Source organism: Sinocyclocheilus anshuiensis, unplaced genomic scaffold, assembly GCF_001515605.1.
Source record: "Sinocyclocheilus anshuiensis isolate Anshui unplaced genomic scaffold, SAMN03320099.WGS_v1.1 scaffold117, whole genome shotgun sequence".
NCBI classification, from domain to species: Eukaryota; Metazoa; Chordata; class Actinopteri; order Cypriniformes; family Cyprinidae; genus Sinocyclocheilus; species Sinocyclocheilus anshuiensis.
This window is the reverse complement of record NW_015536624.1, coordinates 386,146-400,389: the sequence shown is the minus strand read 5'-3', so window position 1 is coordinate 400,389 and position 14,244 is coordinate 386,146. Positions and strand designations below refer to the sequence as shown.

The 14,244-nt window shown below is 37.7% G+C and overlaps 1 protein-coding gene across 1 annotated transcript in view; it reads right to left on the bottom strand.

Moving 5' to 3' along the window:
• The window catches only part of LOC107704055 (paxillin-like), a 41,213-nt gene that overhangs the window by 2,090 nt on the left and 24,879 nt on the right, over positions 1-14,244 (bottom strand). The window contains exons 2-9 of the mRNA XM_016506900.1: positions 13,864-14,069; positions 11,574-11,781; positions 11,267-11,459; positions 10,160-10,310; positions 3,168-3,326; positions 1,968-2,141; positions 788-869; positions 503-651 (exon numbers count right to left, since the gene is read on the bottom strand). Of these exons, the coding sequence (XP_016362386.1) occupies positions 503-651; positions 788-869; positions 1,968-2,141; positions 3,168-3,326; positions 10,160-10,310; positions 11,267-11,459; positions 11,574-11,781; positions 13,864-14,069 (1,322 nt within the window). The remainder of the gene's footprint in view (positions 1-502; positions 652-787; positions 870-1,967; positions 2,142-3,167; positions 3,327-10,159; positions 10,311-11,266; positions 11,460-11,573; positions 11,782-13,863; positions 14,070-14,244) is intronic.

Sequence of the window (14,244 nt, the reverse complement as noted above, 5' to 3'; positions counted from 1 at the left end):
GTAAATCCTGACAATAATATAACATAATAATCTCATTAAATGTATAAATCCTAAATATACAATTGTATAAGTAAATAATTATAAAATACAAAAAATACAGAATATTTAAATGTGGTTTATAAAAATACATTGAATATTACAGTCTTCAGATTGATAAATATATACACCCTGACTGTACTGTATATATACTCTGATATTTATTAAATAAAATTATTTAGTATAATATATCAATAGGCCAATATTTTGTTTCAGAAACACTGCTAAATTAAATCAATTTAATAACATGTAATAACTGTAATATATGCAATAAAATGTCATGAAATATAATGAATATAATCAAATGTAACGTGCTCAATACATTTTAAAAACACACAAAAAAAATTGAATGCATAAAAATAACATTAAAAAATAAAATAAAAACAGGTCCAAGCAAAATATTGGCCTATTAATTGGCTGATATATCAGTACAGACACCCACAAACACACACACACATATACTGACCCTGCAGACAAAACACTCAGGGTGCCAAAGAGCGTTAAGGGCCGAAATATAGTTCTCCAGGATGGCACGAGCACAGCCGCCACATTTGGGGGCAAACATGTCGAAGTAGTCCTTCCTACAGTACGCCTTTCCCTCCTTCTCATGGAAGCCTGCAGAACAATGACAGAAAGAGGGCAAAAAAGGTTGCCAAAGGCTTAAAACCATATTAAAGAAAATAAGCTGGTAAAAAAAGCAAACATCAGCTAAAGAGAAGAAAAGAGGTTGAGAGGAGTGGAAGCTGCTTACCCTCAGGCCCAAAGAATGACCCGCACTGGGCACAAAAGAAATGCTCCGGATGCCAAGTCCTGTCTAATGCGGTCACCACTCTCTGCAGGAGGAAGTAAAAGCGATTCGTTACAATGAAATGATGGTGAAAGTACAGAAAGCACAATTTCATTCGAAAGAATGCAAGAAAAACAAAGAATAAGACTATTATTACTAATTACAGGCAATAGTGTTCATTTCATGTGCCAACCTACAGAAACAAAAGTGTAAATCATTTATTTCCTACATAATTGTTTTAGCAATATAAACTACCCCAATTCTAACTACATGCTAAACGAAATACAAATTTTCAACATAACATATTCATTTAGTTTCTGTTATTTGTTTTGTGTTAATGTGTATGTTTATCTGTTATCATATAAACATCCAGTCAAATGAGTCAAATGTTAATTCATGACTGATTCATTCCAATAAGTTCTGTGATTATGAATCTTTAGAACTGACTCATTAAAAGAATCTTCTCATAAGAATCATTTGTTACTGAACAGACTACACTGGTTGCACTATATGTTTTTGCATCCAGCCAGCAAATACAAAACCTCATGACTTGTTGTTTATTGCCTTTTTCATTTTATAATTTTTTTTTGTTTGCGTACTATATGTAAATATTGTGCTAATGTGCATTTATGTCTCCAGTCAGTGAGCGATTCAGATGTTAACTCGTAACTGATTCAATCATATAACTCGTGTTCATGAATCTCATTAGAATCATTAGTGAATCAGACTACACTGGTTGCTCTGTATGTTTTTGCATGCAGCCATACTATGCTGCTTTTGTATTATGCTGTGGTAGACACTTTTGTAAATGTATCTTATTTTAAGGATGTTTAGTCATTTTTACTAAAGATGTATTGCTTTAAAATGACTTTAGAGCCTTAAAAGAGATTTAAGCTTTTTTTTTCTTATGCATTTACATTCTCAGCAGACTCTCTCTGTGTTGAGTTCTACCGCAAAGAACCTATTTAGAGTGTCTTTAAGTGACTGTTTATGTTTACAGGAAATCTGAAGCCAGAGGTAAAGTGTGGCCGGCTATAGTAAGCACTATCTCGACTGGGTGGTGACACATGAGACGCTAACACACATGTCCGTGAATGCCCCGTCTGTGACCGCTTAAGGTGCTGATAGGAAGCAGAATCCTTACGTCCAGAATGGGTCCGTTGCAGTAGTAACAGCGTGGAGAGAAGAGGCTGTGGTAGTCCTTTTCACAGTACGGCTGGCCGTCTCGCTCAAAGAAGTTTTTGGAGCCGATTTCCTCCTGACAGTGAGTACACACGAAATGTTCCGGATGCCACGTCCGCCCCATTGCTGTCACCACCTGAATGAATCAAAGAAAATGAGGATGGAAGTGTATGATTTTACTTTAAGAAGTAAACAACAAAAGACATAACTGAATATCAGTGGCTCAGAAACTCGTTTAAGCCTACAAGCTAAAACTTTAAGATTACAACATCCGTAAATGCATATTCATACTACCGTATGAAATTAAGATTTTGTAATGTTTTTGAAAGAAGTCTCTTAAGCTCACTAAGGTTGCATTTATTTGATCAAAATACAGTACAAACAGTAATATGTAATATTGTGAAATATTACTAAAACTTAAAATAACTGTTTTCTATTTTAACATATGTTAAAATTTAATTTCTCCTGTGTGGAAACGGTGATATATTTATTTATTCAGCATTCTTTGACTAGTACAAAGTTCAAAATCACAGCATTTATTTGAAATAGAAATCTTTTGTAACATTATAAATATCACTTTTGATCAATTATTGCATCCTTGCTAAATACAATATCTTTTTTTTATTTTTTTATTGTCCTTACAAAAAAAGATATGAACCAGCACAAGTGTTTTCAACATTGATAATAATCAGAAATGTTTCTTGAGCAGCAAATCAGCATATTAGAATGATTTCTGAAGATCATGTGACACTGAAGACTGGAGTAATGATGCTGAAAATTCAGCTTTGATCACAGGAATAAATTACATTTTAAAACACTTAAATAGAAAACCGTGATTTCAAATTGCAATAATATTTCACAATTTTATAATAAATAACTGCAGCCTTGGTGAGCATAGGAGACTTTCAAATACATATTATAAATACAATATTATTATTAATAGTAGTTTTTTCAGATTTATGACAATAAAATAAATTTACTTCTTAATTAAAAAAAAAAAAAACTGTCTACACTGACATGTAAAACAGACACTTTGGTGGCCTTTTTGGTTTGTTTTGGAACAGAGCATCAACTCTAGAGCACAATATCCTAAAAATCCAAAAGCAATATAGGCTTGGATAACGATTTGGGCAGTAAATGAGTTCTTCAAGGGATTTCTTACCTGGCCAGCGATGGGTTTCTTGCAGGCTCCACAAACGCCTTTGGCGACAGTCTGGACACCCAGCCGGTTGAGGTCTGACTGCAGGCTGCCCAACATGTTATCCAGTTTATTCCCCTGCTTTGGAACGCTGGTGGGGGAACTCTTGCCCTGAGCCATAATCTACAGGAAAAAGGAAAGAATTTTCACATTTTAAAGACTGCTTCATTAAGCAAAGAAAATGTGGACGCAAATCCCAACACAAAATAAGCAGTTTTGCTTTCTCCTTGGTACACATTACTAATGACTACCAATTAGTCGCTCAGCAGATGCATTCTTCCAAAGCATCTTTTGGTAGACTTTTTACCAGGTCAATCTTGATCAATGCCACAATGCTGATAATTCAGGCCTAAACATTTGCAGGGTTTAAAATGATACATTCCACAGAGAACACCCCCAATGTGTTAAATGTCCCCCAATGAACGGTGTAGTGGTTCAGAGATTTATTCATGCCCCAAAACTGATGATCAACTTTGCACCATTATACCGGGAAATCAAAAATGACCATCAACATGTGAAAAGGTCTTTTCCAACTTCCAATAAAGATTCAGCATGTACATCAAGAGCTACTGAACTGCACACATTTAATTGCACAATTTATTAGTCAATACATTGCAGGATGATAGTGGTTATTAAACAACCGCCGCATGCACTTAAAGAAGCACAAGTAGTTCTCAACTTCGCTGAAACACTGAATCACTTATGTGGAATCAATTGTAATTAGCCATAGCAATGCATGTAATGGAAATGTTTACTGCAGCATTTGTCTTATTATTTCACAGCCTTTAGAGCAAACAGCCAGTCTGGTTAGATTTTATGCAACATTTGCAATGTTAAATGTCAGTTCATTTCACATAAATAGTAAGGCTTTTGAATAAGGTCTTTTTTTATTAATATTAATCTAAGGAAACCAGTCTCACACTCTCTGTATAACCATCCCTAAATGCATCAGGATCGAGAAGGTGTTAAAGACATAATCAGATGACAAACTGAGTGAGGTTATGGGTCAAAAAGGCCTGGTAACCCCATCTCTGTTCTCCCAATTCAAATAACCGTGACACAGAAACATTCTTTAGAAAGCAAAAATAGCAACCCACACATCCTCTGTTATTTCTGCATATGAACTCACACTTAAACAAGCTACTCTTGAAGCACTTCCACACAGCCTGACTTCTGACTTGCAGTTCATTCTGCAGCATATTCTTACATTTACACAATTCCGGCAGACTTAAAAACTTTGCTTTGCTTTAGAGCCAAAAACCTGCCAAAACAAGAAGAACTTAGAAGCATAGATGGTTACAAACTTAGTTTTAAAAGACAACTGTACAGATCAACAGCCTTTTCTGTGGTCACTAGCACTTCATTTGCAACATAATTTGTTCATGTACCAGGAATCTACAAGGGGAAAACACAAGGACAGACTGTCTTCATGGGACATGTTGGCACCAGCAAACTATTTAATAAATGCCGAGACACTCCTAGTGCAAACGCTGTTTGGAGGTCAAACACACAACAGCATGTGCTTTGTATGCAACATGCTAGAAACCATGAAAGAATGGATAGAAACAAGGCAGAGGGTTCCCACACTATCTGACCAATGTATTTTCAAAATCACCATTCCAGTCATTTTATTATCCACATTCACTATATCTACATTTACTATAAATTCCGAATGATTCACTAAAGAAACTGAATTGTGAACCAGTCCAAGAGATTCATAGAAAATAATCCACTCTCAGAATGATTCACTATGGCTTGTGAGTAACTTTTCCTCTACACAAACCCAATATACAACCAGTTTCCTATGACTTTTTATTCATTTCCATTTAGACTTTGCCAGGCCTTACAAATTCCCTCATATTTCCCCATTTTCAATGACTGTGGGAACCCTGAAGATATAGAGGCAAGCTCTGATCAGATGCAGATAAACACAGAGAGCAAGTTCGTGCCTGTACCGGTGGAAAAACAGGTTCATATTCCGTTTGGCAGCCAACAGACGCTAAAACCTTTGGTGGAGGGGGCGGGGTCACAGGTTTGGGAGGAGGGGATGGTGGAGGGGTGGGGTCTTTAGGTGGAGATGGAGTTGGAACTGGAGGAGCGGGAGGAGGAGGAGGTAGAGGAGGTGGAGGAGGAGAGAGCTCCCTAGGGGGTGGAGGTGGTGGGGGGAGAGGAGCGGGCATCAGTATCACAGGGTCTGGCTTTTTTGGGAAAGGATGGGTTAGGACTTTTTTCGGAGGACTGGGCGAGTCTGGAGGAATGATGATCTGATGGACAAAGAAACATGAAACACGTAGCAGGAAGTGAAAGGAGCACAAAATGCAGAATAAAGGGCAAAAAATGGGTTCTGGAAGTAAAAATCCCATTCATTTTCTACATAGGGAATTTTTTTTTAAAGATAACTTTATTATCGTAACTTTTAAATACAGATCTGTTGTGAGCTCTAAGGTTGTAAAATCGAAGGTATATGATTTGTTGAAGCCATCAGTCGGCATTATTTCGACTTATTTTAAACAATTGTGTTAAACAGCAGAATTATTAATTAAGCACTGCCTGACTTGATATGCTCTCAAAATACTTAAATATCTGTGTATACATTCATATTCTGCTATAAACTTAAAATATAAATCATATATTACTTTCCATCAATAAATCCGTTAAGTACACAGTCTTGTACCTTTGCCTTTTTACTCCATTTTCAAATACTTTTTGCTTCAAAAGTTAGTAACATTGTGATTTTCCTCGTTTCTGGATGGTTTGGCTTATAGTGCTTAAAAAAGACTTTTTAAAAATCCCTATGGAAAAAATGAATGGAAAAATACCCACCAGGAACCTCTGGTGGGCGTTGTTGCTCTCTATTTGAAAATGTTTATAAAAAACAATATAAGAAATGTTGTTTTGCTAGCTTTTTGTGAGTTCCACCATTAATCTTGTGACTTGCACTACCTTATCAACCGTTGGTGATGCGCCACCTTCCTCTCTTAAGCGCTGTGGGTTGGAACAGACAATGACCCCTTCCGTAAGCCAATCATCTGGCTGTTTTCGTGGCCGCTCAGTGCGACCGATTCCCAGTTTCCCTTGCAGCTCTTCAATGAGTAGATCCTGCGAGTTGCTCTTGTTGAGAATTAGCGGGCCCATTTTTTTGCGCATGTGGCCATCACGAAACATCGGGTGAACGTTGGACGTTTCCTTTGTGCGTCTGATGACCGATTTAAGCTGCGGAGAGGCAGCATTAATGAAGTGACCTGACCACTTTAAAATTTAGAACATGCAATGCTTTCAAACGGCTCTGGAAAGCAACCTCACACTGATCTGGTTTGGGACAATGCATTGCATAGCTTCAAACATCCTCTTCATGACACAGCAGAAACATCTCTAACCTTCTACAAACAATCTGAAATAATGCAAGAACATGTATAATGACCGTGAAACAAACACAACGTGCCAAAAACAATGCATAGCAAAACTGACAAAGCAAACTGTCAATTTTAACCTCTTAGTTCAGTTGACATTGCAACTAAAATCATTTAATTCAATGCATTTATATTTAAAATTTGATTCAAAACGAGGGCTGCACGATAAATCGCATGCGAATGTCATGCGCATCTCGTCAGTAAAGCAGGTTCTGTGATTAGTAGTAAATCTCCATCATGTGCTTTCAGATGGAGCAGCATTTAATACACAGAGCCGTAGATCACTGACAAGCTATGCAATATCGCGTTCATAATCGCAGATGTATCGCTACTTTAGACTATAATCGTACCAGTTACTTGGAAAACTCAAAGCAGTTCAGAAAACGTTTAGATAAGTTCAGATGCAACAGATTTTGCCCAGATATTGTACATTATTTAAACTAATTGCAATAAATGTTTTTTGTAACTAGCAAACACAAGCAATATATGATTTAAAGGTTAGATTTCAAGATCAATGCATATGAATCTACATGATTTTAATGCATTGAGAAAATGATGCATATCTGTCATATCCTTAGACTTCACACATCACCTTTAGCAACTGCAAACAATTATTTTGCATCATGCAAAACCATCAGACTATGGAATCAGTAAATGACCACTTTGCAGAACATCTCCTGCATCAAGTGCCCTGAAGAAATGGCAAAGAAGTGAAGATGGAATGCAATTGCACAATGAAACTCCACTACAGAACTGCAAAGAAACAAGCAAGCCTAGCCTTGTTGTCCATTTAGCGCCATACACCTCATTGAGGAAGCGCGTCAGGGCATGCATTTGAACATCGCAAAGACTCCTTCCACAGAATCTTATCCATTTCATGCACCAGACATATTTTGGATTCCTCAATTCTCCACCTTTCCAAAAACACGTGATGCAAAGCAATGCATCAGAAACCTAATTAAATGGCAATCCTTCCAATTTTAGGAGCACTAAGTGATGTCTGCACATGCGTATCAGGTTTTTGAGAGGCATATTTAACTTGCTAATGGTGGGTGCTTCTATCCGAGCAGGATGGAAAGGTTCAGATTGGGTATCAACAGGCCCCTTGGCCCAAGGATCAGGCCCATTTATTTGAGAAAGCATAAACAGCCGTACGTGGTTCAGCATGCTTCTCGCCCATGCTCGCTAAATTTAGGGTTGCAAATTGGAGACAGTCTGACAGAGTCGGTGCGCCTCATACTTGTCCAGAAGTGGAGAGCCTTTCAACCGCTGATGGCTGGAGAAGTGGAAGGTCCAGCGAAACATCTGACGCCCCAGGGAATGATGTGGGGTCCATCCAAGTGACATCTTTAAAGCCACCTGGTGGTGTCGATTGATGAAGATGTGCCAGAACATCATCATTCACCTCTAATGAGGCAGGAGCTCCTTCACCCAGTTTCACCGGCTCTGGTTGAGAAAGACTGGACGTCAACAGCTTCTCCAGAGCTTCCTCAAGAAGAGGCTTGGGGCAAGGAAGACTTAATCCCAATATGCCCGGTTCAAAGCTCTCAGGTTTCTCTTTGGAAGGCTTCGGAGTTAATGTTAGGGTTGAAACTGGAGGAGCGGGCAGTGTAATGGTAGTTGGCACCGGACTCTTGCTAGTAATCCCTGGCTCGGGACTTGGGCTCTTGGCAAGGACTCCAGGGATTGGACTTTTGGTTGCTCTAACAGCTGTAACGGGGCTTGGGCTCTTTCTTACCACAACTGGACTAGAGGTTTTAGCAGTTGTTACAGGACTAGGACTTTTCACATCGACAATTCGATTTGAGCTCTTGATAACCTGTGGAGGACTGGGGCTTTTAGATATCCTTGGAGTTATAAATGGTGAGGAGGCCTTTGGTACCACAGGTGGACTATTTTTGGTGACCGAAACAGGATTTGAGATTTTCGGATCTACGGTCTTTGGCGAACTGACTTCACATTTGTGTAAACTTAATGCCGGAGGGCTTGAGGTTTTTGCAGATGGTTCAGGTGATAAATGAGACTCAGGGGCTGGACTCTTTGTGCTAGAAACTACCAGGAGTTTATCTGAATGGGTCTTGGAGGAAGTGCAAAGCACCATGGATTTGGACACTGGAGCAACAGTTGTCGATTCCTCAACAATGTGGAGTTCCTGTAAAAGTGGTGCGCAATTTGGGGAAGGCTGGGGAGGAACGCTGCGGTCAGATACCTCTGCTTCTGGGATTGAAGGGACTGTGAGGTTCTCTGTCACCACAAGATTGGGAAGTTCAGACCCTTTAGTGGATAATGAGTCCTCCTTAACTGACAGAGAGCCAGACTAGACAACCAACAGCAAGACAACAACAATAAAAAGAAAGGGAGGAACGCATTTGAGTAGAAACATGAAGGAATGACATGCAAAATGAGGAGGCAATGTGACAACATTCAGTCCGATTCATTATCTTACTCTAAAATACGAAAACTTTACATAAAAACCAGTGGCCTAATGTAATGCATTATATCTCAACATGTTTGGCTTATTTAGTCAATGTAACAAAATATAAGTTGGTTTACCAACATGAAGGCAAATATAATCACCAGAATTCCCAGATATAACATGACACCACAACCACAGCATTCCAGATTCTCTCTTTTCGACCGCAGTGTGGCTCACATCCAAGATAGAAATGCTAACAAGACCTTCCTAATGGACCCATGAGAGCATGCCCTTCATACAGGCATATACACCCCTTATTCATTTTAAAGGCATTGAATGATAATAATCTACTGTTTACTATCTGATTATCATTATCAGCACTCACAGACATGCATGATAAATCACAACAGCGGATACCCCCTACAAATGCAAAATCCAATGACAACTCATTAAAACTGCCCTTGTAAAGCTTTAAGGCAGATTATTTGCCAATAAGAATTACATAAGCACTACAAAATAATTTTGCTAATTAAACACTTATTGTCTATTCCAAACACACATTATAAAATGGATAGTCCCGTCCTTGATTCTGATTGGCTGAGCCGCGTTCGAAGCTGTTGTAAATTACTCTACAAACACACACCTTTGTTTACTTCTGTGTGTTGCTCAGCAACCAATTGTTGGAACGACAACTGTGTCTGAGGAACTACATTGTTTGGTGGAAGAATACTGTTTTTATTTATATCATTACACTTTATTTGCTCTGTTTTATTCTGTGAAACCTTACTACGTATATGGAATAACCGTTTTATAAAAGCAATAAGCCCCGTGAAGCCGTGGTTTACAGTGAATTTATAACAGCTAAGGGGCGTTGTTACCCCTTAGAACCCCCTTAGCTGTTATAAATTCACTGTAAACCATGGCTTCACGGGGCTTATTGCTTTAAAAGATTCCATCAGAATGGCTTTTAAAAAATATATACATATATATATATATATATATATATATATATTTTTTTTTAGGCTAATTTTCTATTGTGTGGCAACGCAATGGATTACTGTTTAGGGAGATTGTTTGAAGGAAACAAGAAAAATAACAATGTAATTTTTCTCTCTGTCTCCAAGACTTACATTGCTCTGAACTTTAAAGTCAGACAGTGAGGCCATGAGTTCGTCGAGTTCTCGTGTCGCTGAGGAGGCGGAGATTCTGGCCTGCTGCTGGCAGGGGGTCTCCTCCTGAACTTCTCTCAACTCAGGAACCACTGGCACTGCAGGGGCGGGTCTATTAATGTCACAAAATTAAAAATGAGATATAAGAAAAGGTCTAGATCACAGATAGGGAACCTAGTAAAGTTTTCACTTGTTCACAACTTTTTAGCTCATTTAAATATCAGTGTTTACTAAAGTGAAGTCCAAAAGACCACAATGAAAATCTGGGTTTCAAAGTCTACTTTAAACTAAAAAATAAACTAAGATTTTTTTACATTTTTTTTTTAATTTAAACATCATTCAATTTTCTGAAGTTATGACAGAAATATTAAAATAATATTTTAAAGAATATTTCTACTCATTAAAAGTGGTAAAACAAATATAAAATATTACAATTACAAAATAAAAATTTTAAATATTAATAAAATATACTCTTTTTTTTTTTAAAAGGTCTCTTATGCTCATCAAAGGTGCATTTATTTGATAAAAAATACAATAAAAACAGTAACGTGAAATATTATTTTTAATTATTAAATATTAATTTAACTTTTCTATTTGAATATATTTTAAAATGTAATTTATTCCTGTGATCAAAGCTGAATTTTCTGCATCATGACTCAAGTCTTCAGTGTCACATGATTCTTCAGAAATCATTCTAATATTCTGATTATTGATAAATAAGAAACATTTATTATTGTCAGTGTTGAAAACATTTTTTGTTAATAATTGTTAGTAACTGATAATATTAAGAATCATTATTAATAATTGAGCACCAATAATAACTGATAATAACTGAGCAGCAAATCAGCATATTAGCATGATTTCTGAAGGATCATGTGACACTGAAGACTGGAGTAATGATGCTGAAAATGTAGCTTTGCATCACAGAAATAAACTATATTTAAGTTAAGTGCATTTATATAAATGCAGCCTTGGTGAGCAAAATAGACTTCTTTTTAAAAACATGAAAAAAAAATCTTAACTATAAAAAAAATATATATATATATTTTCAGAAGTGTGCAAGCTTACGCAGGGGCCGGCACGGAGCTCTCCAACTCATTAAGCAGGTTCTCCACACTGGGTCTGACATCTTCTATCCCCCGTCCGGGTGCATTGCGTTTGGGTTTCTCTATCTTAGGAGGAGGTGCTTTCACTACTGATGAGACGCCGTTTTCTGGGACATAGCGCTGGGCATTGCTGGCTGGTTTGGGTGGGTAGGTCTCTATGAAACACCAAATGGAAAAACATCTATTGGATTTGATATACTCTCAATAATGCGCACGTGATGTTTGTAGAGCTTTAACAACCCATTAACCCTGAGGTTTGAAGCGCTCACCTTCAGTAGGGAAGGCGGGTGTGCTGTGCTGTACAGCGTTGAGCTCCAGCAGCAGACGGTCCAGCTCTGACAGGTTACTGCCCAGTAATGAGCTCATGACGGCGGCGGGGGAGTCAGTAGTCTTCTGCTTGTTAGGGAAACTATAGACGTGCTCTTCTTCAGACTGTGACACACGAGGACTGGTGCTTTTCGGAGCTGAGCTGAAAGACTTGAGGAAAGAAAAAAATAAAGTTGCTTTACTTTTACTAAGCACTTTGACAAGAGCAGAAATAGCCAACATGGGTAAACATTATGAAAAAAAAAAAGCTATGATACTGTACATCTGGGGTCTCAAAGCACCGCTTTATGTAGACCCAAATATTAATGGATTAATTTTTTTAACTTTGTGTAACAAGGGTTGGATGAAAATTTCACCTTTTGTGTGCCATGACAAAAACAACAGCATAAAAGTTTGGAATTACATGAGGGTTAACATGAGGGAAAACTTTTTTTTATTTTTTGCATGAGGATCAACATATCAGTCCATCCACTTTTTGGAACATGGAACACAATGCATTTTTTTGCGGTACTGCATAATTTGCCATTTAACCACAAAATAATTGCTAAAAGCACAGTACTACTTCTACATGCTAGTCTGATAAAGAAACATGCATGAATGAGAAAAAGCATGGGCAGTGCTTTAATGTTCATAAAGATTTGTTAAATGCAATAAGCCACAAAAAAAGAACTAAAGCTTTCTGCATTTTTTTTCCCTGTCATGCATGACTATTGTGCATCTAGAGTCACATGTAATATGGTAAACGTGGTATCAGAATAATAGAAATAACAGCAAAATTTCCACAAAATTCTGGAAATTACAGCCACAAAATCAACAGTCATGTTGATTGCAAAAAGTCACCAAAAGCGAAATCCTGGTGGGACTGATATGTAATGACAGAACATTTATTTTGGGGTGAACTATGCCTTTAAATAATTCCTGTAATCCCATAGAGCCAAAAACATACACTTAAACACCCAAATGTATTCAGTGTGACAGCTATCAAAAGCACCTGATGTCTTTCACAGAATATTTAAAGAAACTAAGCTACAAACACATTAAAATATGACCACCTATATTCACATATCAATGCATTTTCAATATTGAGCAACTTAACCCACCCTGATGTGTTAATTATAACAGACATAATTCAAATCAAATTGAACAATATAATACTCCAAAGCAGTCACATACCTAAAAGTTGAAAAAAAGCATATAATAAACTGGGCTATTTAATTATAAAACTGTTGGCCAGTGCATTACGGCTTCAAACAGCCTTCCTCAGAGCACCTAATCGAACCATCTTAAAGGTGCAGCCGCAAAAACAGTCAGATTAATTCTCTCTAGGGCTGTCAAAATGGCTGAAAAACTTGAATTTTGTACTTAAATATTATCAAAATTCGAATTATATTCGAATTTAAAATGTATAATTTCAAAACAAGTTACGGTGAAGAAAAGCTTTTGGCTTCTCTCCTGAGGCCACAAGAGGGCGCATCGAGCAAAATATTACTAATGCACGTTTATTCAAAGCAAAAGCATAAAGTCTCAAATTTTTTTTTGTTTTTTTCAAAGTTGAACTTGCATTAATTTTACATGGCTTTCTAAACATGCGGCTCTTTTGTGCGAGACACGAGTGCAACGGTGATAGATGTCCCTCTAGAAAATGCGCGAAATATGTGTTCCGTGTGAACAGCTTGGTTTCAGTTTTGATGTAAACAAGATCTTCTCCGCATTGATGTTCTCTTTTCCCGCAATATTTGTAATGAACAACGCAGCAGCGCTGCATCCAGTGGCTTCAACTGGATAGGCTGACAAAAACCTGATAAGGCTGTCTCCTTAACGCACACCTAAAATTCGAATGCAACGTTTTTGCATTCGAATGTGGATTTTTATTTTAAATTCGACGAAATTCTCTCCATCACTGAGAGTGGAAAATGGTTGTGAAAAACTAAATTATGACTGTTTTTAGTCCAAGAAAGCTCGACTAACATTGTAAGTGAACTTAGATGCCACAAAGATGTATAATATGGCCCCATTCGAGAAACCTTGAATATGTTGAACCTGCTTAATGGCACAAGTCTCTGGAGCAACTGGAGATGAAGTGCTTTGCTCGAGGGCACAACAGAAAGTGGAACAGGCCGGCTTCTGGTATTTGTCATAAGGTTAAAGGATAACTGAGCAGGACTCATATAAAGACCAGCAGACAGCTCTGGGGAATAAAGAAACCCTACAGGAAGTAATGGTGCTTTTTACCTGGGTTGATGAGTGCTTCGATTCTGGCTTTTCTACCCAAGATCCATTCAGTGTTTGAGCAGGAGGAGAGGCTACTCGAGGTGGGGAGGACACGTCCTGATATGAGTCACTTCCTGTGGGGTAGGAATATGGCGTCTCTTCTGGCAGAAAAACAGCTTGTTTGGAAATGTGGGAGGTTGTGGACTCCAAATCCGCGAGAAGAGCATCTGTAAAAACCAGAACAATTGAAATATTGGTTTGATTCTCAGGGTTGGTTGTTTTTTTAATGCCACGAATCACATGATCAGGATGGTGAAATCACTGCAGGCTTCACTCATACGGGGTGTGGTGAGAGCGACAATCTCACACGTAAAGACTGCTCTGAAAAAGCATGCCTACAGG